Source organism: Halichoerus grypus, chromosome 8 (genome assembly GCF_964656455.1).
Source record: "Halichoerus grypus chromosome 8, mHalGry1.hap1.1, whole genome shotgun sequence".
In the NCBI taxonomy this organism is placed as follows: Eukaryota; Metazoa; Chordata; class Mammalia; order Carnivora; family Phocidae; genus Halichoerus; species Halichoerus grypus.
The window spans coordinates 56,685,148-56,709,253 of NC_135719.1; the positions used below are offsets into that span (position 1 = coordinate 56,685,148).

General features: G+C 33.0%; 1 protein-coding gene across 11 annotated transcripts in view; it reads left to right on the forward strand.

The window, feature by feature from the left end:
• The window catches only part of ZNF280D (zinc finger protein 280D), a 302,477-nt gene that overhangs the window by 183,595 nt on the left and 94,776 nt on the right, over positions 1 to 24,106 (forward strand). For 5 of the 11 annotated variants that reach the window (XM_036107001.2, XM_078079286.1, XM_036107002.2 and 2 more), the window contains 5 exons: positions 7,280 to 7,325; positions 11,437 to 11,583; positions 14,164 to 14,229; positions 14,329 to 14,468; positions 22,184 to 22,301. In XM_036107001.2, coding sequence (XP_035962894.2) covers positions 7,280 to 7,325; positions 11,437 to 11,583; positions 14,164 to 14,229; positions 14,329 to 14,468; positions 22,184 to 22,301 — 517 coding nt within the window. Of the gene's footprint in view, positions 1 to 7,279; positions 7,326 to 7,437; positions 7,507 to 11,436; positions 11,584 to 14,163; positions 14,230 to 14,328; positions 14,469 to 22,183; positions 22,302 to 24,106 lie in introns of all 11 variants that reach the window. The other 6 variants (XM_078079289.1, XM_078079287.1, XM_036106987.2 and 3 more) reach the window with 3 other exon arrangements.

Here is a 24,106-nt window from a genome sequence, read left to right on the forward strand (position 1 = left end):
AAGCTCAACACGAGGAATGAAATTCTCTAGTTTACTCAAAACAAGTAAATATTACTAATATTGTTATTGTTATTATCACTTGAACCACAAAGAATAAGTTATCCTCTTTTCTTCTTTCTCATGACAAACTTAAAAATATCTGTAAATGGCTTTTACTTCTACCACCTCTACCCCACAGTCTCATGTTTCCTAGGTTAAATATCTTTAGTCTTTTGACCTAGACAGAGCTCTAAATCTAATTCATTATAATAGACATCTGTTTTTGCTACATGGCATCTTCCCTCCTACTTTGGTAATAGATACCCTGATTTTCCTTTGGGAAAATCTTTATCTTACTGGTTTTTTTGTTTGTTTTTGGTTGGTTGGTTGGCTGGTTGGTTGGGTCTCTATCTCTGGTACCAGGGGGAGCAGGTGATGTAGGACTAAACCTATTACAAGTCCTTAGCAATAATGATTGGATTTGGGAAGGGCATATGACTTAAGCCAAGCCAGTCAATTCCAATCAGAGCTTGTCCTCTTATTAGTGTCCTAGACTTGAATCTTGGAAAGTGTTAGGTTGGAGCTGGTATAGTCATTCACAGTGGGGAGCCTCTTCTGAGGGTAGAAACAACATAGAGAAAGTGAAACCCAGGAATGGAGATAGAAAAACTAGATTTACATATCATTGTTTAAATTGTACCTGTATTTAGTTCTGTAAATGAGCCAAGGAATTCTCTTTTGCTTAAGCCAGTTTGAGTTGGGTTTTCTGTTCCTTATAGTTTAAAGAGTCATAGCCAATACACAGTATGCCAAGTGGGGATTAATTAAGACAGAATAGAATAAAACCACTGTCTCTTTGGTTTTAGACTCAAATTCTGTTATTTTTGACACCGTATCACGAATCTGATCATACCAGTTCTTGCTGAAAATCCCCTCATTGGCTTTCCATTGCTCTTAGGTTAAGGGAAAAATTCCTAACATGATCTCTGGGGTGCTGTGTTGTTTGACTTCTGTCTTATCTCCTACATATACCCCCTTGCTTTTCTTTTCCACTCACACTAGTTTTTTTTTTTTCTTTCAGTTTCTCATATTTCCTGTGACATAGATCTTTTGCACATGCTGTTCTTTCTTCATGGAATGCTTCCTTTCTTTCCTTTCCTGTCCTGTCCTTTTTCCTATTAACTCCAATCAAGGCTGAGTTCCAATCTGTTCCCTCTTTCTTTCTTTTGCCTGTTCACTGTTAAGATTCCTGCATGTACGATCTTTTTTTAAAATGACATTTGAAATGTTTGGTTTATTTAAAAAATAATACTGTATATCTGTAGTCTCCTCTTTTGGGGGACCTTTTCTCCTATTCTTGGGGTGACCATTTTTCAGAACACAGTATTCTGCTTAAAATAAAAATTAGAATCTTTCAGAAATTGGTTAAGATTTGATGAGGTATCTTCTAAAGTTTCTATGATCCCCCAGTATTTTGCCTATAGTATTTAGCTGCTAAGTGATCATCTGTTTCTAATTGTACATTTTGTGTGGTTGAAATGTGCCCTCTTCAAGAATAAGTCTGTAGTTTGTAACAGTAACCGACTAACTGGACTGATTCTAAAAAAAGATAGGTACTGAGTTTTCTAACAATAAAGCATTTTAAAAAATAAGAGGCATAAAAGTGGGAAGTACTGATTTGAAATTTGGTTTCATCTGCTTAATGTTTGTAAATAAATTTAATAAGCTAATTTCTTTATAAAATTTCATGTTTAAACATCTGAATTTTATGAAACAGTTGTGGGTCTTTTTCAGTTATATAGGGTTTACTGCTTACGCTTTTTAAGGTTTGTATTTGTGTGATTTATATGCCAAGGTGCACATCATCATTCTCTGTTTTTCTAACCCTGTTACAGTTAATTTCCATGGTAGAATCAATAGCTGATGGATATTAAGGTGATATAAAAGTGGAATTTTTAAAATGAATCTCTGTCCTCAGAAGACTGTGTATGTTTTTAAGATAATGAACATTAAAATGAATTTTCTAGTATCACTTTGAGATCGTTGGAAATTCTTGAGAGATCACAGAACCGGGGTTGGAAATATTATATTGTTACTCATAGTTAACAACCCACTTTGACTCCTTAAAGCTCTATTCATTTGGGATTAGAATTCTAAAATTATAGACCTCCATTTCGGTATGCCATTAGTCGCAAAGACTGAAGAATTGTTTATAAAATGAAATAGAACATAAACCAAAGCTTTAAAGACAGTGGAATGATTTGAATACCTGATTTCTTGTGAAATTTGTGAGAGGAAAAAAATGACAATGTTTTGATGACCCTATGTCATCCAAATCATTCCACTGAAAAACTCTTCTAAGTAAATAAGTAAAATTGTTAAAGGTTACAGCTAGCTTGTTAATCTTAGACAAAATTTATGAGTTAGTTGAACATTATTTGTATATGCTATCCTTATTTTGAATAAAAATTTTCAGTATTTAAGATGATTCTATTAATTTTGGTTTTGTATTTTCCTTTTTATGTTAATCTGGTTTTTGTTGTTGCTAATTTCTTGGTTAGGAATGCAAGCCCCCAATTAAACATTTTTATGATGAGAAAAAAGCAGAGATTAACTTTTTAATACAGTTTCTCAGATTATTTCATTGAATAACTTTTGGGGTCTGGGGAGATGGAAAATTTAACCATTCACCATATTCCTCAATTTTTTTTATTTTACTTGCTGCTTACTCAGTTTTAAAAAGGATTTTTTTTAGGGCCACCTAGGTGGCTCAGTCGGTTAAGTAGCTGCCTTCGTTCGGCTCAGGTCGTGATCCCAGGGTCCTGGGATCAAGCCCCATGTCGGGCTCCCTGCTCAGCAGAGAGCCTGCTACTCCCTCTCCCTCTGCTTGCCGCTCTGCCTACTTGTGCTCTCTCTCTGTCAAATAAATAAAAACTTAAAAAAAAAAATTAAAAAAGTAAGGATTTTTTTAGAAATTAAAATACAGTGATGCATGTAAAATGAATGTTTTTTTTTTTTTGGAAATGGTATAAGGCACTTTATCCAAATGCTAATTTTTGTATGTTGGTATTTTTGAATTACTTGTTTTATTCTATGAGACTAGTAGTATATAATTTAACAGTATTGATAAATTGTAGGAATGTGTGTTTATATGAAGGTTTAAAATTTTTTATGTGTTTTCACTAGTTTATAAATGCTTCTTAAAAAGATGAAAATATGGTAGGATAGATTTGACAGCTACATTCTAGAAGGTATACTTACAAAGCTAACATTTCATCATGTGAAATACTGCTGTAATGAAGATCTTAAAAAACAAAATAATTTCTAAATGCTCAGCTGATAGCTTGTAAATTCTAGTATAGTAACAAAATTGTGAACTGTTCTTAGAGTTCTTGAAAATGGTATTTATTAAGCACAGAGTTAAAAATTGTTGAGATTTATTGGATGATTTCTGTGCCTCAGGCACTGAGCTCTGTGCTTTATGTTTGTTATCTAATTTAATCTTCACTATAACTTTATGAAATAAGTTACATACATATAGTAAAGCAAGGCACAGAGATTAACTTTCCCAAGGTCATCCAGGTAATAAATGGTTGAGTCAGAATTTGAATGTGGCATTCATTCTTCACCATGTTTTACTGTTTATTATTAATAAATGTTTAAAGTATACAGTATAGAGCTAAATTAAGCGGTAGAGATTATTAGTTGACCTAAGAGCTGAGACCCAGAATTGTAACGTGATTTGATTGAAAGTTGTAGCAGTGCTGGGGCTATGACTTGGTTCTTCTGGCTTCTAGCCTAATGCTCTTCTTTTTTTTATGTGCAGACTCTACAGTTGTGGTTTGTGAAATTGCTTAATCTTTATCAGAAAGTAAATAGAACTATATCTAGTACATAGCACACCTGTGCCATACTGTGTGCTTATGTACCAGATCAAATGCATTACCTTTATTTAACACAGTGATATTGTATCGGGTGAGACCTCTCAATGGATAAAAGTAAATTTTTCAAGCAATTAAAAATTTAGACCTACATATCCATCGATTTTTTAAATTTCTGTATAAAAATTATTTAAGATATTGTTTAATTTTAGATATATAAAAGCTGAAACAAAAAATAGTATGATAGGAATTAAAATTATTTATATGAGCAGTCTCCAATAGTGAAAGAATTATTTTCTAAAAAGTCTTTGATTAGTCAGTTAATTGGATTTCATGTTTTTCTTCATAGAAACAAGTGTATTAAACATGGTCATGAAATGAGTCAGTAGCTGAAATTGAGTGTTCTCTTTTTCTGGCCATTTTGGGGCTCAGTGTGAGCTGTAGAAGCTATTAGAATGTTTTGGAACTTTGAGATCCTCACTGCGTATCTTTGCTGGATATTCCACTTCAGTGGCAGCTGATTTAATCCTTCATAGAATTCTGTGCCTTACCACCAAAATTCTGAAGTGGTGACCTGAGAGGTTTTTATGGTGGTAATTTTGGCATGCTTCAGTGGCAGAGATGCCAAAGGAATCCATGAAAGTGTTTAATAACCAGAACAAAATATGGCAGTGATTCTTTAGTCCAGTGTTGTCCAGTAGAAATGTTCTGTAGCTGTACTGTCCCAATACAGTAGCCACCAGTCACATGTGACTTTGAGCATTTGAAATGTGGCTAGTAAAACTGAGGAACTGAATTTTAATTTTATTTAATTTTAATTAATTTAAACGTAAATAGTCCCATGTGGCTAATGGCTACTGTATTACATAGTGCAGCTTTCGGCTGAAATTATGGTTCTAATTACATCTGAGGATTTCCAGCTTTATAGTGTGTTTGAGACTGTATCAGTTGAGGTTTCTAAGTAGGTTACTGTGGTCCTTAAGCTTTTGAAGTAGGTTATCTTAAACTCATCTCTATCATAATAGGCAGTAGATGTCTGTTCAAATAGATAAGTCATTCATTAATTGAATATTTGTAAATTGAATACTAATTTCAGAGTTTTGGTAAGAGATATTTATATGATCACTTAGCAAAAAATATTATATATATGTCAACTATTTAATATTCAGTATAACCATTATTATAACCCAATAACTATTCAAATAAAAAAATATTACATATGAGTTTCATAAGCTGTGTAATTGTGGCTCTTGAAAAATATTCTGTATTCTTGGTAACAAGTAGGTCCTTAACATGAGCAAAAATCGTCATGTATTTATCTCCTTGACATAGTCATAACACTGATATTAGTTTAGAGATAAGCTACAACTATTCAAATAATTGAGTTAATGAGATTTATTTATTTATTAAAGATTTATTTATTTATTTATTTGACAGAGACACAGTGAGAGAGGGAACACAAGCAGAGGGGGTGGAAGAGGGAGAAGCAGGCCTCCCGCCGAGCAGGGAGCCCAATGTGGGGCTCAATCCCAGGACCCTGGGATCATGACCTGAACCGAAGGCAGATGCTTAATGACTGAGCCACCCAGGCACCCCGAGTTAATGAGATTTAAATAGACTTCAGAACTTGGTGAATTCAGTTAAACACAAGATTCAGTAGAGTCTTGGTGCATGGGTGGCTCAGTAGGTTAAGCATCCAACTTTTGATTTTGGCTCAGGTCATGATCTGGGGTCATGGGATTGAGTCCCATGTGGGGCTCTGCACTCAGCAGGGTGTCTGCTTGAGGATTCTCTCTCCTTTTCTGCACCTCCCTCCGCTCGTGTTCTCTCTCTCAAATAAATAAATGAATCTTTAAAAAAAAAAGATTCATTAGAGTCTCTTGTGATAGTAGTTAAAACATTTGTAACAGTAGCTTCTGAAGTTAAAATAATAGTTATTTTTCCCTGTGGATTAATGCAGTCCAAATAAATTGGAACCTAAAAAGCAAGAAAATTTGCTTGTGTCAGCCTGAGGATAAGGAGAAATACAAAGATTGAATTAGTGTGCATTTTAGTATTTTAGGTGTCTGCTGTCTAGTTTTTATCTTTTTTTGCTTTATAACTAAAAGTTATTTTAAAATTTGTAAATTTTATAAAATTTATGCTGTTGTGTGTGTGGGAATCCAGAATAATTCTTGTTTTAAATAAATGAATTAAAATTTCTTTTTGATAATTTTTATTCTAATAGCAATCGTTTTTCAATCCCAAAGAAATATAGATATACTAGATTATAAATTTCTGAAGGCAAGGACTATGACTTACTCATTTTTGTTTTTTTCCCTAGAACTTAGCACATCATCTTGCATTCAGAAGGCAATGAGTAGTTATTATTTTTATATTTTTTAGTAATCTCTGCACCCAACCTGGGCCTCGAACCCACGACCTGAGAACAAGAGTCATATGCTTTTCTGACTGAGCCAGCCAGGCACCGAAAGAGTAGTTATTTATGAATGAATTAATCTGTGATGAAATATGTCCAATTATTTTTCTTTCCTTTTTAAGGTCTTTGATAAAAAATCAGAAATATATAAACTAAAATTTATTTTTATTTATTTATTTTTAAGATTTTATTTATTTGTTTGACAGAGACAGCAAGAGAGGGAACACAAGCAGGGGGAGTGGGAGAGGGAGAAGCAGGCTCCCCACTGAGTATGGAGCCCAATGCGGGGCTCGATCCCGGGACCCCGGGATCATGACGTGGGCCGAAGGCAGATGCTTAACGACTGAGCCACCCAGGCGCCCCTAAACTAAAATTGGTTTAAAGTTATGTTTTCTTGGGATGCCTGGGTGGCTTAGCCAGTTAAGCGGCTCCCTGTGGCTCAGGTCATGATCCCGGGGTCCTGGGATTGAGTCCCACATCGGGCTCCTTGCTCAGTGGGGAGCCTTCTTCTCCCTCTGCCTGCCACTCCTGCTTGTGCTCACTCTCTCTCTCTGATTTAAAAATGAATGAATGAATGAATGAATTAAATATTTAATTAAAAAATAAAGTTATGTTTTCTTGTGGAAATAATTACATTTATATCTGAAATGTGAATAGGTTACAGTTAAAGATTAGTATATCCCTTTGTATTTGAAAATTCAGACTTACTAAAACAATACATCGTGAAGTGATTACTCATTTTTATAAAAGGATAACTTTAAGAAATTATTTGTAGGTTAATAATTCAGACTTCTTCAAGTAGTAAGTGCTTAATAGAATCACCATTTTATTTACTAAATTTAGGTTCATTCAAGAATGAACCAATTATATAAAGTGAGTTGCAAGTGTATGTCAGACATATCAAACTTAAAAATTGAACTTTTCATAGGAAAAAAGATTAAGTATGTGTACATTTAATTTAATGAGATCCACTCTAATACTAGGTATCTTTATTTTATAGGAAGGAAAACTGAGATATAAATTGCTCTTTTGTCTGGAGTCACATGGTGAGTTTCGAGATCAAAATTAGATCCAAGAATTTCTGAACCCCAAGTTTCATGTTTCAATATTTGGCATTACTTAAAGTGACTCATAAAATTGACTGATATCATGTGTCAGTACTTAGGTGACAATTTACAGAAAGTCAACTCTGCAACTTGATGGGCGACAACCCTTTTCAGCCAAAAAGTAAGTTTTGCTGCCACAACTGCTACTGGTATACGTGGCTTTTGAACTGATAAATTTGCTTCAGTATGAAGGAGGAGAGGTAGGCACATTTTCTTATAGACAGAAAAACTTAAAGTTGTTAGAGTAACAAATGCTCACATAAATAATATAAATTAAGAAGTGAGTAAAGTAGAAATGAAGTTTTTTTTCTTCTTATGCCCAGTGATAACTTAGTTTGGTGTACATAATTACCTATGTTTCTTTTATGCATAGACAAAAAATAATTATTTCTAAAATACATAAAGCTGTTATGTGTCTTTAAATTTTTTTTTTCTTAACAATCTATCCTGGGTGTATTGACAATGGCAGTGCCCTCTTAAGAAGAATGAGGAAGACCTTTGTCTTCTGCTGTATTGTTTGCTAGGGCTTCTATAACCAAGAACCATAGACTGGATAGCTTAAACAACAGAAATTTACTTCAGAATTTCTCACGGTTCTGGGGGCTAGAAGTATGAGATCAAAGTGTTGGTCTCATAAGAATCAACTCAAAGATTTGATTCCTTTTGAGGGCCATGAAGGAAGGATCTGTACCAGGCCTCTCTCCTTGGCTTATAGATGCCCATATGCTTCCTATGTCTTTAGATGGTCTTACCTCCAAGCATGTATCCATGTCCTGATCTCCTCTTTTAAGGACACCAGTCATTTTGAATTAGCGCCCACCCTAGTAACTTCATTTTAACTTCATCACCTCTTTAAAGACCCTGTCTCCAAATACAGTAATATTGTGAGGTACTGATGGTGAGGACTTTAACATATGAATATTGGAAAAACACAGTTCAGCCCATAACACAAACTGATTGGAAACTTTTATTATCCATATACAATGAGTTTCCCTAATTTTTAAAAATTAGGCATTGCCTGACTGCTTAGTTTCCTAGTCCATAAATTATTATGTATTGTGTACCTACTGCCTATCTAGTGTGTAGGAGGAAATAAACTCAAAGAGCTCAGTTTGGTCTTGGGACATATAATATTTTTAATCATTTGACTTGAAGAATTCTATATAATTAATGAAACAGTATAGTATAGAAAAGAAAGGGATCAGTTCATGATGTTCATGACATTTGGGAAAATGGGAAGGCCTTTTTTGTTTTGGTAGGTGGACTATTAACATTTAAATAATGTTAAGACAGGAAATAATTTGCGACATACTTTTATAGAAAGGAAAAAATTTAAAAATTTATAGAAGAATGGTTCTTAATTTGATACGGTATTTCCATCCCCATACCATCCGTGGTATGCCATCCCCAAAGCATTGTTTCAGTTAGTATCTTTTAGTATCTTTTAAGAGGTGGTAGAACATTGTCCTAATTTTGAGTCAAAAGTAGAAGTGGCATTACTCTAATATTATAAAAAATTACCCTTAGAAATGACTATATTTAAATGATAAATGAAAGATATTGTCAAAGCCAGAACCCTGGAGCGTTGTTTTTTTTTTGTTTTTTGTTTGTTGGGGTTTTTTTTGGTAGACCACCCCCCATCTCATTCCATATATTTAGTTATATCCACTTATATCCATCTCCACTCTTACTACTTTAGGTCCTCAGTACTGTTTCTCTTCCCCTTCTCCCTTCACCTTCTCTTTTTTCTCCATTTCCGCTTAAAGGAATATATGCACATAGTTTAAAGAGTCAGACCATCTGAAAAGACTTTAAATAGCTTAACCACAGTTTCTTGAAGAGTGCTTATGTTCATATGTGCATATATGTTGTGCTGTTGCATAATCAGTTTTAACCACTTTCTAATAATGTCATGAGAATTTTTGCTTTCTTAGAGCTAGCCCTTCCTTTCCTCCAAGTATCTCCTAGTATAATTATTATCTCAATATTTGGTTTAATCCATAGTTGATGTTTCATTATGATGACTATAATAAATGCTGTTCACTGATGAGCATGGTAATATGCTTTTAATATGCTATTATACATAGAATACATACATTTACCCTTCCTTCCCTCCCTCCTTCTTTCTTTCTTTTCTTTTCTTTCTTTCTTTCTTTCTTTCTTTCTTTTCTTTTCTTTCTTTTCTTTTCTTTTCTTTCTTCCTTTCTTTCTTTCTTTCTTTCTTTCTTTTCTTTTTCTTTCTTTCTTTCTTTCTTTCTTTCTTTCTTTCTTTCTTTCTTTCTTTTCTTTCTTTCTTTCTTTCTTTCTCATGTATCTAGCTATTAATGCTTTTCATGTATTTTCATTTGCTAAGTTGTATAAAAATCTATAGGCACGTCTTCCCATACTCTTCAGTAGCCTCTCAATTCAGTTTTCTACACAGTAGAACTTGTCAGGTAGTCTAAAAATTTACATTTTAATCATCTTTTCTTTGGTGTCCCAGAGACATTTCCTCCTGAAGTACTGTTCCAATCTAGTCTGGACTGGTTGTTTTCTGGGTCTGCTGAAAACTCTTGTCCTGGGACTTTGTATTGAATACCGTGTTTTCTACATGCTGTATCTTCTATCTTGGTTAAGTCTCATATTTTTATGGATTCTGTAGTAACTTCCTGAGAAGGGTTACATGGGAAGTAAATCTTGTGTGATGTTGCTCTTCTTTATTTTCACACTTGATGAAAAGTTTGGGTAAAGAATTCTAGATTGAAAAATAATTTTGGTTAGAAATTACTGAAGTATTACTTACTGTCTTCTACTAAAGTATTATAATATAGTTCTTATTCTTACTGACCTTTTGAATATGAACGGTTCTTTCCACCCCACCCCAATCCCCACCCCGCCCCATAGATCTTAGAGATTCTCTTTATCTCTTTTGTTCTGAAATTTCATGATGATGTGTCTTGATATAACTTTTTTCTTGATCATTGTGCTGTGTACCTAGTGGGGCCTTACAACCCAGAGATTTACGTTTTCCAATCTAAGAAATTTTTCTGTATTATTTCTCAGATAACCTCCTCCCTGCTTTTTCTCTATTCTCTTTCTGTAAATTTTATTAGGTGAATGTTGTACTTTGAAATTGATTTTCTCTGACAACCTTGTGTTCTCTTCTCTATTTAGTGTGTGTGTGTGTGTTTCTCTTTTTCTCTTAGCTCCACCTCTGGGGATATTATGATTTTTTAAAAAAACTGAATTAAAAAATTTTGGCTATCATATTTTTAATCTGATTTTTTTCCTGAATATTTTTATAAAATTCTTATCTAATATCTCTAAAGATGCTAATTATATTTTCTTTAATATTTTTCTCGCTCTCTGCATTATCTCTTTTTCTTAGGATTCTTTATCTTTTTATTGATTTGGTCTAAAAGACTGGAGGTTTTCCTGAAATTTCTGGTACTTATTGATTGTCCATTAATATTTAAGAGTGAGGTACTAAAATTCTACCTAGGAGCTCTGTGCTTGGTCAGAACTTCTAGGGTGGCGTATGTTCATATTTATTCCACGTTCTTTGATCTGTTTCTTTAGGTAAGAAATGTCTAATTTGCCCTGAATAGAGTAAGTCTCACTTTGTTCCCTTATTTTAGTCCAGCGCCTCATCCCTGCTTTGTGCCTGGAATTCCTGAATTTGGTTCAGTTTTTCTAGTATATCTCCTGTGAGTTGCCTCTTCTTCTTAGTTTATCTCCCCTTTGTTAATACTTTTTCCCCCAAGATAATGGTTAGGTGCAATCCTTTTTGTAGATAAAATTATACTCCAGGCATATGACTGGAACTCATTTTGACTGTTTCATGTAAATGACTACTGTCAACCATTATCTATTTATCTAAATTCATTAGTTTATGTCTTAGAGAATGAGCTCTGAGTTTCTCACTGTTGCTGCCATGAACTAACTACAAATATCAAGTCACAAATTGCTATTAGGGCTATTAAAGTAGATCTTAAATATACTGTGAATTTTAAAAAAATGTATTTACTTTTTTTTTGAAAATAAGGTTTGCTTCTCTCCTTTTGAAAATTAGATAATTCAAAAATGGCAGAACTCTTTATGGAATGTGAAGAAGAAGAGTTAGAACCATGGCAGAAGAAAGTAAAAGAGGTTGAGGATGATGATGATGATGAGCCAATCTTTGTTGGAGAGATAACAAGTTCAAAACCAGCAATTTCAAGTAAGCATTTACTTTTAGTGGAGCCAATTTTTATGAAATACTGTTTCTAATGGAAAAACTTGTGAACTGCCTTATAAGGTACTCATGTCCTTGTTCCTCTGTAAGGAGTTAGAGATGAAAGATTTGGTGAGAGGTGAGTGAGAATTATAGAATCAGGGTGAGGACATGATTGAGGACTTGAGGAGGGAAGTAAAGGGTTAAAATATCAGATGTGAGGAAAAGAATAGTCTAAGATTAGCTGGTAACATGGGAGGTCTTTTGAAATTGGAAATCATAATTTTTAGTGGAGCCAAGTAACCTGTTTATCTGTTTAACTTTTTTTTCCCCCCACTTAAACCCAGAATTACAGAACTGGAAGAGGTTCGAATACTTTTCTTCAAATGTCATAGTATACTAAATAAGTTTTAGCCTCAGACAGGGGTTCTCACATTCAGGCAACTACAATGTCATCATACATTGCTACAAAATATATAGGCAGAGAATAATTGCAGTCTCTAACCTGTGTGCCAACAGGGGCTGCAGCTTCTGACCACATTCATCTACCAGCTCTCATTTATATTTATCGAATAGAAGAACACTGTCTACAGCCATGTACTTAGATGATGTAGCAATTAGTTAATACTTAAATCTTTTATGGCTTTCTAGCAGAATATTTTGGTACCTTTGTGGATTATTAGATTTTAGTTAGAGTAGTTGGATTTGATGTTGTTAGAATGCTATAAAGCAAAGACCAATGACACTTATTAAAATGTCCACTCAAAAATGTAAAAAAGTACAGAGAAATAACATACAAATGTTAGGGCAGAAAGAGAAGATAGATAATTTCCAATTGCAGGTACATGTTTATTTGTTTACTTGTTTAAGCCAGGTGAATTTACCAAAGAATATGACCAGCATAATAGAGTTTTCTTATCAAGGCAGTGCTTAAAAGTATGATTAAGACACTACTTTTAAATCTTCTGAAAGCTTGGTTCTTTCTTCTATTTCCTCTGAACTTGGAATGGCATTTTTATTCAGTTTTATCAGAGGGAGGATCACTTAAATTAAATTCTCAATACCATTTCCTGTGGCAGATTGGTAATCTCTTAGGTTCTAAGTGGAGTGCCACTTTGATTATAAATTGAACTAGGCATGATGGCATGCTTTTTGATGATAGTGGAACATGATTATATATTCTCTTAATTACTATTTCTAGTCATTGTGATCATTTTATAATGGAATATTACTATATTATAAAATAGTTATTCATATTATCTTATTGAAAAAAATAAGTTAAGGTCAAATTGAATTATACCAAGTAGAAGATGTTAACAGTATTCAACTAGAACAGTGCATATTAGTTTTAAAATAATTCTGTCAAAAAGGAGACTGACCCCAGTAAAAATTATTTTCTGGACTGTTATGCAGAATTTAAATGAATTTATTGTTGTTTTTGTGTAAGCCATAAAATATTTTAATATATGGAATATGGATTAAGTGTTTGTATAGAACTGCTAGAAAGGAGGGTAAAAACTTGTGTTTTGTAGAATACAGCCACTAAAAAGTACTTTGGCCAATAGTTCTTTGATGGTTTGAGTAACAATCTTGAATTTCTGAGTGAAAATGGTGTCAAGTTGTTTGAGCAGGTTTTTGTTCTATGAGACATAGGTAATGCTTAGGTATAGAGCACTGCATTGCCATTGTCAGAAAACAACCCTACTATTGTGTGGCCCTGTACTTCATAGAGTTATTTTATGGGATCTGGTTCTTTTTTACTATGAGGGAAAAAGGAAATTTTTATGAGGTTTGTACTTGTTTGTGCTTTTACCTTTTTGTAACCAGCGATTTTTGGCAAATCCCCACTCTTCCCAATTTTAGTTTGACTAGCAAATAATCTAGAAGTTGCAGAAGTTCACATGCATGCCAGAATCGGGGACTTTAAAGTGATCCTGAAAGTTCTATCAGGCTCAGATTGACTTCTGGTATACTGGTAGATTTGAAACCCCTTAAGTTATAAGGTACTCTGATAAACTGTTATTTTAGTCTGCAATCTCTGCTAGTTTTTCCCTTTCAGGACTCAAAATTAATGCTGCAGATAATCCAGTGAGATCCCTCATAATGATACTTTCAAGGATGGTGTGAATGGGATATGGAGGTTGGATAGGGGTTTGGTTTTGAGTGATAGGAACCTGAGTGGATATAGCCCTGTCATCACTCAAAGAAAGATATATACATTAATTATAGGTTATATATACATATATTTTTGGAAGATTTTTACTAATTATGTGAACTATTTCTTTGCCATAAAAGAAGCTTTGTAGAAAATTTGACTTACATGTAGTCAGATTTATCAATCTTTTACTTCTGGCTTTTGGATTTTGAGTTACAGTTAGGTTGTTCTTATTCTATTAAAACAAGGCTAGTAATCTTTCTTTAGTAGATAAAGATATATATGTTTAAAATTAACTGTATTTTAAGTGAGTGACAACTTATATACTCCTTCCAGGAATCTATGTGATGGTTTTCAATTCATGATTTCTATTTTCTTAACATATATTTTATTCAAATAATGAATTTTAAAATAAATATAATTTTTTGTAGATATTTTGAATAGAGTAAACCCCAGCTCATATTCAAGGGGAATAAAGAATGGTGCACTCAGTCGAGGTACAGTATTGCTTTACTATTTTACTTTTGAAGTGAAGTATTTTGACATCATTGGTTATATAAAAATATATTTAATGTATTATGTAATTTTAAATGCAGGTATTACTGCTGCATTCAAGCCTACAAGTCAACACTACACGAACCCAACATCAAATCCAGTGGCTGCCTCGCCAGTAAATTTTCATCCTGAATCTAGATCTTCAGATAGTTCTATTATTGTTCAGCCTTTGTCTAAACCTGTAAGTGTTTCTGAAACTACACAGCTCAGGGATACATTGGATATTACTTATCAGTATAAACAATACCAATTAAAATTCTGGATTGTCATGGGTAGTCATCCAATAGAAGCATAATTAGCATCAGAAAATGTCACCATCTTTATGATAGCTTAGCCAGTACCCAGAGTAATAACTACAGGAACTACCCATGGAGCCGGTTCCTAAATCAGGTGATATGCTTAAATTAAATAGGTAAAGTATTGAAAATTGTGTTAACAAAACATGAATAAAAGCATAATGAATATTGCATAATGGAAAATTATTTAAGATTGTAAATTGGGTCAGTTGTTCTTGGTTTTTAATTGGAAAAACTTTTGAGAGGACATTGTAGATTTTTATTCTGAAAATATATCTTCATAATTTAGTTTAAAAAACTCTTAACAAATAGTAATAGTTAATGGTAATAGTTAATATTTATTAAGTTGATATTTATGTGTAAGGCTTTGTTCTAAATGCTATACATAAATTAATCACTTAATTCTTAACTGTCCCTGTGAAGTATGCACTATTACTATTATTCCTGTTTTATAGTTGAGGAAATTGAGGCTCACAGAGGTTAAATTATTCATTCAAGATCACACAGCTGGCAAAATGATAGATCTGGGATTTCAATCCAGACTAACCCCTAGTTTATATGTATTTACATACATATATACATATATGTTATATATAAATATATACTTAAAATGGAACCATTGCCTTAGTGCAGCAGTTTTCAGTGTGTAGTCTTCAGTCCCCTGGGGTTCGGGTTCCCCTGAGACTCTTTCATGGGTTTGGGAGTCAATACTATTGTCATAATAATACAAAGACACTATTTGCCTTTTCCGCCACGTTGACATACGCATTGGTGATTCAAAAGTAATATTGGGTAAACTGCTGGTGCCTTAGTATAAATCAAGACAGTGGTACCAAGTATGAGTAGTTTTTGTATTCATCCCCACCATGCACTCCCAGTAAAATATATTCATCCTTGATTTCCTTGATGAAGTATTTACATGTTATTTTGTTAAATCTCTACCTTTGAATATGTGTCTTTTAAAAATATTTTGTGTGATGAAGTGGATAGTATGCAAAAGCACTTCTGTGTCTGAAGTTTAATGGTGATCTTGAGGAAAAGCACTGGTGTGATTGAAATGTGACCTAAACCACCCACTTTTTAAAAATAGAAGACTACTTTTACTTGAAAGAATGACTGATAAACCATGGCGTATTATTTTTGTGTATCAGTATTACCACAAACAATGTTTTAAAACCACACACATTATCTCATAGTTTCTATGGGTCAGGAGTCAGGTCATGGCTTAGCTGGATCCTCTGCTTCAGGGTCTCACAAGGCTACATTCAAAGTTGGACTCTGAGGTTGCAGTCTCATCTGAAGCTTGACTGGAGAAGTATCTGCTTCCAAATTCTCATGGTAATTGGCAACATTCAGTTTCTTAACAGTTGTCAGACTGAGAGTCTCTGGCTTTGCCAAGTGGGTCTTTCCCACATGGCTTATTTGCTCAAAGCCCATAGTAGAGAAAATCCTTGGCAGAATGGCATTATGATCTTATGTAATGTAGTCCCGCACACAAAATTATGTATATCCTGTTACCTTTGCTGTATTCTGTTGGTTAGAAGCAAGTCACATGTCTTGCCTACACTAAAGAGAGGGAATCATGCAGGACATGAACACCAGGGGGTGGGAATCATTGAGGCCACTTTAGAGTCTGTTTGCTACACATAGTGAGTGATTCAGTCTTGGTTATTTGGCAGACATTTCCTCAAAACTGAACAAAGTGCACACTTAAAGGAAAACAGCTGATAGCATTTCTTGGGTAAAGTTGAGCTTTCAAGCACAAATTAGAATTTTTGAAAACTTGTACCTGCCACTATGATCTTGACAGCTTCCCAGTACTTAAAGACTTTCCTCTCGGTGGTGCAATTAATAAATATGATTTTTTGATATTATATAATGAATTGTGAACATTTGGAGGATCAGCATAATACAAAGAAACCAATATTTTTGAAATAACCAGTGCATGATGTTACAAAATCATACAGATAAAAGATCCATTCAAAGTGCGAGACTGACAAATAGATTTTAATGTAACAAAGTACAAAAAGTTTAGTAATTAGAAAGTCAGATGCCACATTACAGTAAACCCTTAAGAAAATACCAACTGTTGAATTTTGGTGTAGTATCAAAGAAGTATATCCATAGTTAACCTAAATTGCTATTAAAATACTACTCCCTTTTTCCACTATATATCTTTATGAAGCCAGATTTTCTCTATATTTTTCAAGCAAAATAACATGTCCTAACAAATTGAAGGCAGAAGCAGATAGGAAACTGCAACACTTTTTGATTAAGCTAGATATTAAAGAGATTTTCAGAAATGTAAAACAGTACCACTCTTTTCGCTAATTTTTTTGTGTTTGCAAGATAGTCACTTTTCATAAAAATGTTATTTATGTTAATCTGTAATGGGTTTATTATTGTTACTTTAAATAAATATTTTAAAAATTTCTCTGTTTTAATTTCTAATATGGTAAATATCAATAGGTATAACCCAAATAAATAAAAATTCTTTTGGGTCCTCCATAATTTTTAAATGTGTAAAGGGGTCCTGGAAGCCAAGGAGTTAGAGTACTCAAAGAAAAAGTTACCCCAAATGTAAAGATTCTTTACTATTAGCTGGAATTGAATTAACTCAGTGGTTTTGTCATGCTTATCGTAAGCTATTTGGCACTGGCTTTAGAGAAATAATAAATTTTAATGAAAATGTTTGTTCTTTTGACAGTAATTCCGTTATTGTCTCCCAAAGCACCTGTAAATTTTCTTGCAAATATTCAAGTTCAAAACCAGAATTGAATCCACATATTTTTGTAGGAATAATACATTTTTCCTGTATTTCATATCATATTACTATTAGGTAATCTGCAGATGTGTTAGCACTAAAAACTGATATTTTGAGGTGTTATTTTTCATAGAAGAGTTATTTTAATTGTAATTTATTTAACAATGAAAAGGAAGGCTACAGATTTTTAAATCTATGGCTAAGTAAATTCAACTTCCACTTATATTTTGAAGATGTATGTATCATAAAAGAATAGGTTTAGGCAAATGTTTCTCTCTCCCTGAGTTGTTATTACTTGAGATAATAACTATCTGAAATAATAACTAATAGTGATATAAGCCCTGGACCAGTAGTTTAAAAAACTTAGATTGAAGCAAGAGACTTGAATGCTGATTCAGCCTTGTTTAATAAGCATTGTTGAAACCTCTCTGAGCCTCATTTTCTTCATTTCTAAAATGAGATATTTTACCCAGATCACTGACTCTCAAGCTTGGATTCTAAGGTTCTGCAGGTTATTCCTAATATTTCAAAAGATGGGAAGCTACTTAAAATGTAAAGATCTTTTGCTGTTAGTTGGAATCAAATTAACTCAGTGTACTTTTCATAAGTTGTGGCTTTTGCAGGATAGAAAACTGGAAAAAGAAACTTTACTATTTAATTCAGTTTGATAAATAAAAATCTTTCCAACATTGGACCCAGTGAGAAAAAAAAAAACCAAAAACAAACAACAAAGGGAAGGTGTGTATCTTTGGTGTTATAAAAGTTAGAAACTAGAACTATTTCTGAGATGTTTATTTCTCTGGGCATAAGTTTTATTTATTTATTTTTTATTATTATGTTCAGTTAGTCAATATATAATACATCATTAGTGTTTTCTGATGTAGTGTTCAACGATTCATTAGTTGCATATAGTTTTAAAATCAAAACACCTCAATTGGTGTTTCTCAATCTTGGTTAAGCTTTTAAAAGGCGAGGTTGTGCCAGTTGGTCTGGGTGGGTCCTGGAAATGGTGTATTGTAAAAAAAACTCTTCAAGTCATTCTAATGTGCAAAGTTAAGAATGACAGACATATTCTGGGATGAATTGAGACTCCTATTTAAGGGAATTTACTCTGAATTTTGGAAGCCACTGCTTTTAATAAATTATAATTACAGTTTTTCATTTTATGTCGTGTGTGTGTGTGTGTGTTTACTTTTTCAATGGAATATCTCTATACTTCAACATCTCTTTCAGAACTCTCACAGATAGCAGGGATATATTATTATCACTTATAGTAAAGTCATTGTGATCTAGCTTAAGGGTATAGCTTTGGAATCAGTCAGGCTCTGGGTTCTCATTATAGCTCCATCAATAACAAGCAGGACTGTATTGGGAGCCTTATATAACTACACCTAACATTAGTTTACCTATTTATAAAATAGGGTATAATATTATTTTTTATTAGTAATGTGACAGCTATTTGATTTAATACATACATGAATCATGAGGTACAAGTACATTTAAAACAATTGTGACTATTATTTCAGTTTGAAAGGTGAATAACTTGAAGCTCAGAAGTGACTTGTCCAAGGTATAGAGTTAAATGTGCTGGTCTTCTGAATCCCAGTCTGGTGTCTATTCTACCCTTATTATTGTATTTGATATCTTTCTGAACTTTTTATATTTTCCCTCTTGGAGAATTATTTTAACCAGTTATTGTTGAACAATGTGTGCCTGCTTGCTGAAATTCCGGAGCTTAATTAACCAGAGTTTCCTAATAAAGTGTTTAAGAGTATTAACTTTATATTTCTGTTAAAGAACTATTTTGGAAAATACAAGTGAATATTTTCCATTTTTTAAGTGCAAATATTGGAGAAAATATTTATTATGAAATAAGATTGAGCATGATTACGCATTTTTTATATTACATGTTAAGGTTCAAATGCAGATTTTGGTTTGTTAGGCCTCAAATTCTAGAAGTGGTTTGAGTTACTTCGATACCTATTTCCATAACTTCTTTTTTGTTTAAACAACAACTATTTATTTACTTATTTATTTGGTATTTTATTTATTCTGCAATTTATGCAGAGTGTGGTGAGGAAAGCTCATCTCTTTAAAATTTTGAACATTTATTATTGAGGTATAATTGATATTCAACGTTATGTTAATTTCAGGTGTATAACATAATGATTTGATATTTATTTATATTGCAAAATGTTCACCGCAATCTAGTTAACATCTATATCACCATATGTAGTTACAGAATTTTTTTCTTGTGATGAGAAATTTTAAGATCTACACTTAGCAACTTTCAAATATGCAATACGGTATTATTATCTATAGTCACCATGCTGTACGTTACATCCCCATGACTAATTTATTCCATAACTGAAAGTTTATACTCCCTTCATTCATTTTGTTTCCATAACTTAACACACCAATGTCAATAGAAGTTAGTAGCAAACCAAAATTCTGAAAACTTAATTAGCCCTTAGTTACTAAGCACAAACCAAATAAAACCTTTGTGTTTCTATCTTTAATATTTATTTTGGAGAGAAGTTTAGAAAGAAGGGTACATACTATATTTTGAATTTTTCCCCCCCCTGCAGCGTACTATAGAGTATATAAATCAGGACCATACTATGTATACAAATATGTATTCCTCTTTTTTCTCTGAACATTCTACTGGGTTTATGCCTTTGGATATTTCTCAAAAACATAGTATTAGTGTTTGCATGATAGTCTATCATAATTTATTTAACCATTCTTTTGTTGGACATACAGATTTTAATTTTTTGTTATTAAAAAGAATTCTCATTAAACATCTTCATTTCCTTATCATAAATTTTTAAAGTGGAATAATTGGACCAAACGATGTGAACTTAATAAAGCCTTTGATAGCTGCTGCCAACATATTCATGCAAAAATGTTGTACCAAAATATAACCTCTACTTTGCCAATAGTGAATGTTATCATTACTTTTTAATTTTTAAATTTTTATTTCAAGCTAATTTTAGACTTACAAGAAAAATAATGCAGAGGTTCTCATATATGCCTAACCTAGTTTCCCCTAATGCTAACATTTTATGTATCATAATCAGGTAATTAACATTACACTTCAAACCTTAATTGAATTTTACCAGTTTTTCAATTAATGCCAGTTTTCATTCCCAGAATCCTATTCAGGATCACACTTTACAGTTAGTTTTTTCTTCTTAGTCTTATATTTTTCTGTACTCATTCTTTTTCTTTCATGACTTGAATACTTTTAAGAGGAGTATCCAGTTATTTTGTATTACATATTATTATCTTTAAAACAGTGCCAGTTCAGTAGTTAAAAATTGCCACTGTTTTTATTTGCATTTCTCTGACTAGTAAGTTGGAAAAAAGTTTTTTTATGTATCAGTCATTTGTATTTTGCTTTTGAAGTGTCTCAGTTTATAGCCTTTGCCCATTTTTCTCTTAAGGTGACTGTTTCCCTTTTGATTTTTTTTTTTTTAAGATTTTATTTATTTGACAGAGAGAGACACAGTGAGAGAGGGAACACTAGCAGGGGAGTGGGAGAGGGAGAAGCAGGCTTCCCGCCAAGCAGGGACCCCGATGCGGGGTTCGATCCTGGGACCCTGGGATCATGACCTGAGACGAAGGCAGACGCTTAATGACTGAGCCACCCAGGCGCCCCTCCCTTTTGATTTTTAAGCATTGTTAATCCTGAAACTTTTGCTTGTTGTACATTATGACGTATAGAATGGTCCAGAATTCACTCTGAGTGCTTACTCTACAACGATGGTCTTTTAAAAATAGAATTGGAATATGTTTTGTGAGTGTGTCTGTCAGTATATTTAATATATAATAGTATTGGCGTATACATCCTTAAATTGATCACACTTTTCGTAATTATACTAAATATCTGTGTGTGCTAACACAAATTTATACTACCTAATTCTTGAGCACATTATCATTCATCTCATACTTTTCACTCTTCTTGAGATCATCTTCTCTGGGACCATCTTTTCTCCTGACAGAAAGGCTAAAATTTCTCTTGAGCCCTAAGGCTTCCAGGAGCAGAGCAGCTGTCCCAGATTATTCCTATAAATAGCTTTCATTCTAACCCATTTGCCTGGCTTTCTTATTGGGGTTTACCCTGTTGATCAAGCAGCTTTCATATTTGCCCTTTGAGATGGGAGATTATCCCAATCTTGCATGGCTTTATTTGGAATAGCAGGAAGAGTGGGGGGGGGGGGTTCTTTCTTTTCCTGACCCTTGCCTTATAAATTTTTCCAATAAAGATGATTCTAAAACTCAAATCATGTGCTATATTCATCCCTAATCCTGATGCGCAATATTGCAGATTGATTCCTAATTTGTTTGCCCTGATATTTTGTCTGGGGGCTTATAGAGATACAGATGCTTTTAAATTTGTACTTATGTCAGTATGTTTTCCTGTTTTTTTCCTTTTACCCATAGATTTTGCGAAGTTTTACTGTTTACTCTTTGATGGGAATACTGCATTTTTAGTAGCTCTCTAAAGTGTATCAATCCTGCTGATTTAAAATGGGTATATATGTTTCCTTTCTCTTGAAAAAAAAAAAAAAAAGACTAGAATTTGCCCTGTTTTAATTAGCTAGTTAGGAACAAACCAGCTGTAAGTAAGAGCTTGCTTTCAGTTTTAGTAGATGATGATTTTGACAGTAATAATTACCTCTGTGTTTTATAACTTGTTAATTACTGAGTCATCAAAGTTATTCTTATAATATTGACATACACTTAAATTTACCTTTATAAAAGCTTATGAAACAAAATAATTGTAACTGTGGTGAGTAAATGTAACATTCTTCCTTTGAAATATTTTAACAGGGTTATATAACGAACTCATCACGAGTTGTGTCTAATAATTCTTCAGAGTTACTGTTTGACTTGACCCAGGATACAGGATCATCACATTACCAAGGGGGACCAACACTTTCTATACCAGGTTGGTTTTAGCACTTTTAAAAAAAAATTATAAGAAGAAAGTTGATGAGTATGTATACGGAATTGACTTTCTGTTTTCAAGTTCATGCCTTCATGTTAAGTTTTTCATACATTGTTAAGTGGAATGGTGCTAACAGTTCTTGAATGACTTTCTTGGTGACTTCTTTTCCCCCCTTGGGTGATTTTAAATAAAATCTTATTTAATAATAAGATGGACAGTAAGAAGGGCACGTGATGTAATAAGCACTGGGTGTTACATAAGACTGATGAATCACTGAACTCTACCTCTAAAACTAATAATATTCTATATGTTAGTTAATTGAATTTAAATAAAAATATATTTTAAAAATAATAAGATGTTTTATTTTTTCCTGTTAATTAAGTAGGCTAACCAGCTTTTTTTTTTTTTTTTTTTTTTAAAGATTTTATTTATTTATTTGATAGAGACACAGTGAGAGAGGGAACACAATCAGGGGGAGTGGGAGAGGGAGAAGCAGGCTTCCCGCTGAGCAGGGAGCCCGATGTGGGGCTCGATCCCAGGACCCTGGGACCATAACCCGAGCCGAAGGCAGACGCTTAACGACTGAGCCACCCAGGCGCCCCGTAGGCTAACCAGCTTTGAATTTGTTCTCACTTGGCACTAAAAATGGGCTGAAAAATCAAAATAACTTCTGTAAGTTATAGAAGTCTTTGATATCCTAAATACTCTGTTAAAAGAAGAAGTAGTATTAGTTTTTATGACTATAGTGTGTAAAAGTATGTGGTTACAAATGATTTCCTAATTAGATTAGTATCTTTCTATTCAGTAGAGGCTTTAGAAAGTGTAGTTACATATGATTATAGAGTGCTGTTATAAAGTGGCACAATAAATTTGTATATAGCCATTACTCAGTAAATGCCCATTGGAGGAATATGAAATTTCCCTGTTAAGGTAGAATTAAAGTTCTTTGTATACTGAAACATAGTTCTTCATTAGCCTAAAATAAATTAGTGTGCTATGAAAGAATTTCATCTAATTGAAAATTCCCTCTAATCAAGGCAGTTAAGCTTTGTATATTAGCAGTTTTGGTATATTTCAAATATTTGACAAAATAGAGATAAACAAGATTTGGGGGAATTTTTAGATTATTTACTAACAAATCAGTGTGGAGAATCTACCAAACCCTCCCCCAATTTTTTTATTGTAATATTAGTGCCTAAAATGTTTTTCCATTTAGATAATATTTAGTTGATAGTCACTTCTTTGGGTGTCACTTAAATACTTACAAAATCTAGTTAGGAAAATAGGTAAGAACCAAAAGAAACAAGGAGAAAAATTGTTGTCTTAAGTTTGGTTTTACAAAACACAAGGACTTTATTAATAGAAAAAGTCTGAATTCTTAAAACTTCTTGGGAGTAAAGGCAATGACTCCTGCTCTACCTCTAAGTTTTCTGCTGTGGAGAGAGACATTAGCCTGAGCAGTAAGTAGGGTGATGAAGAAGATGTAGATTTCAACTGCTGTTCTTAAGATTTTTGTAGTCTTCATTAAGTCTTTACACTTCAGTCTTCTCATATTGTTAAAATGGAGATTTTATTTTTCTTATTTAATGCATTCATTCTCCAGGCCTGGAGTCAGCCATTGGGAGATAAAATTTTAATTCTCACTCTACTTTAGTCAGGGCTTTTTGAGGCACAAATAAGATAAATAAAATGTGAAAATGCATTATGAACTTTAAAGGACTTGACAACAGTTGGTATGAATCATAATATGTGCTTTATGTTCAGTAGCATGATTAACTGACCACTGTCCAGTGATCACGGATATT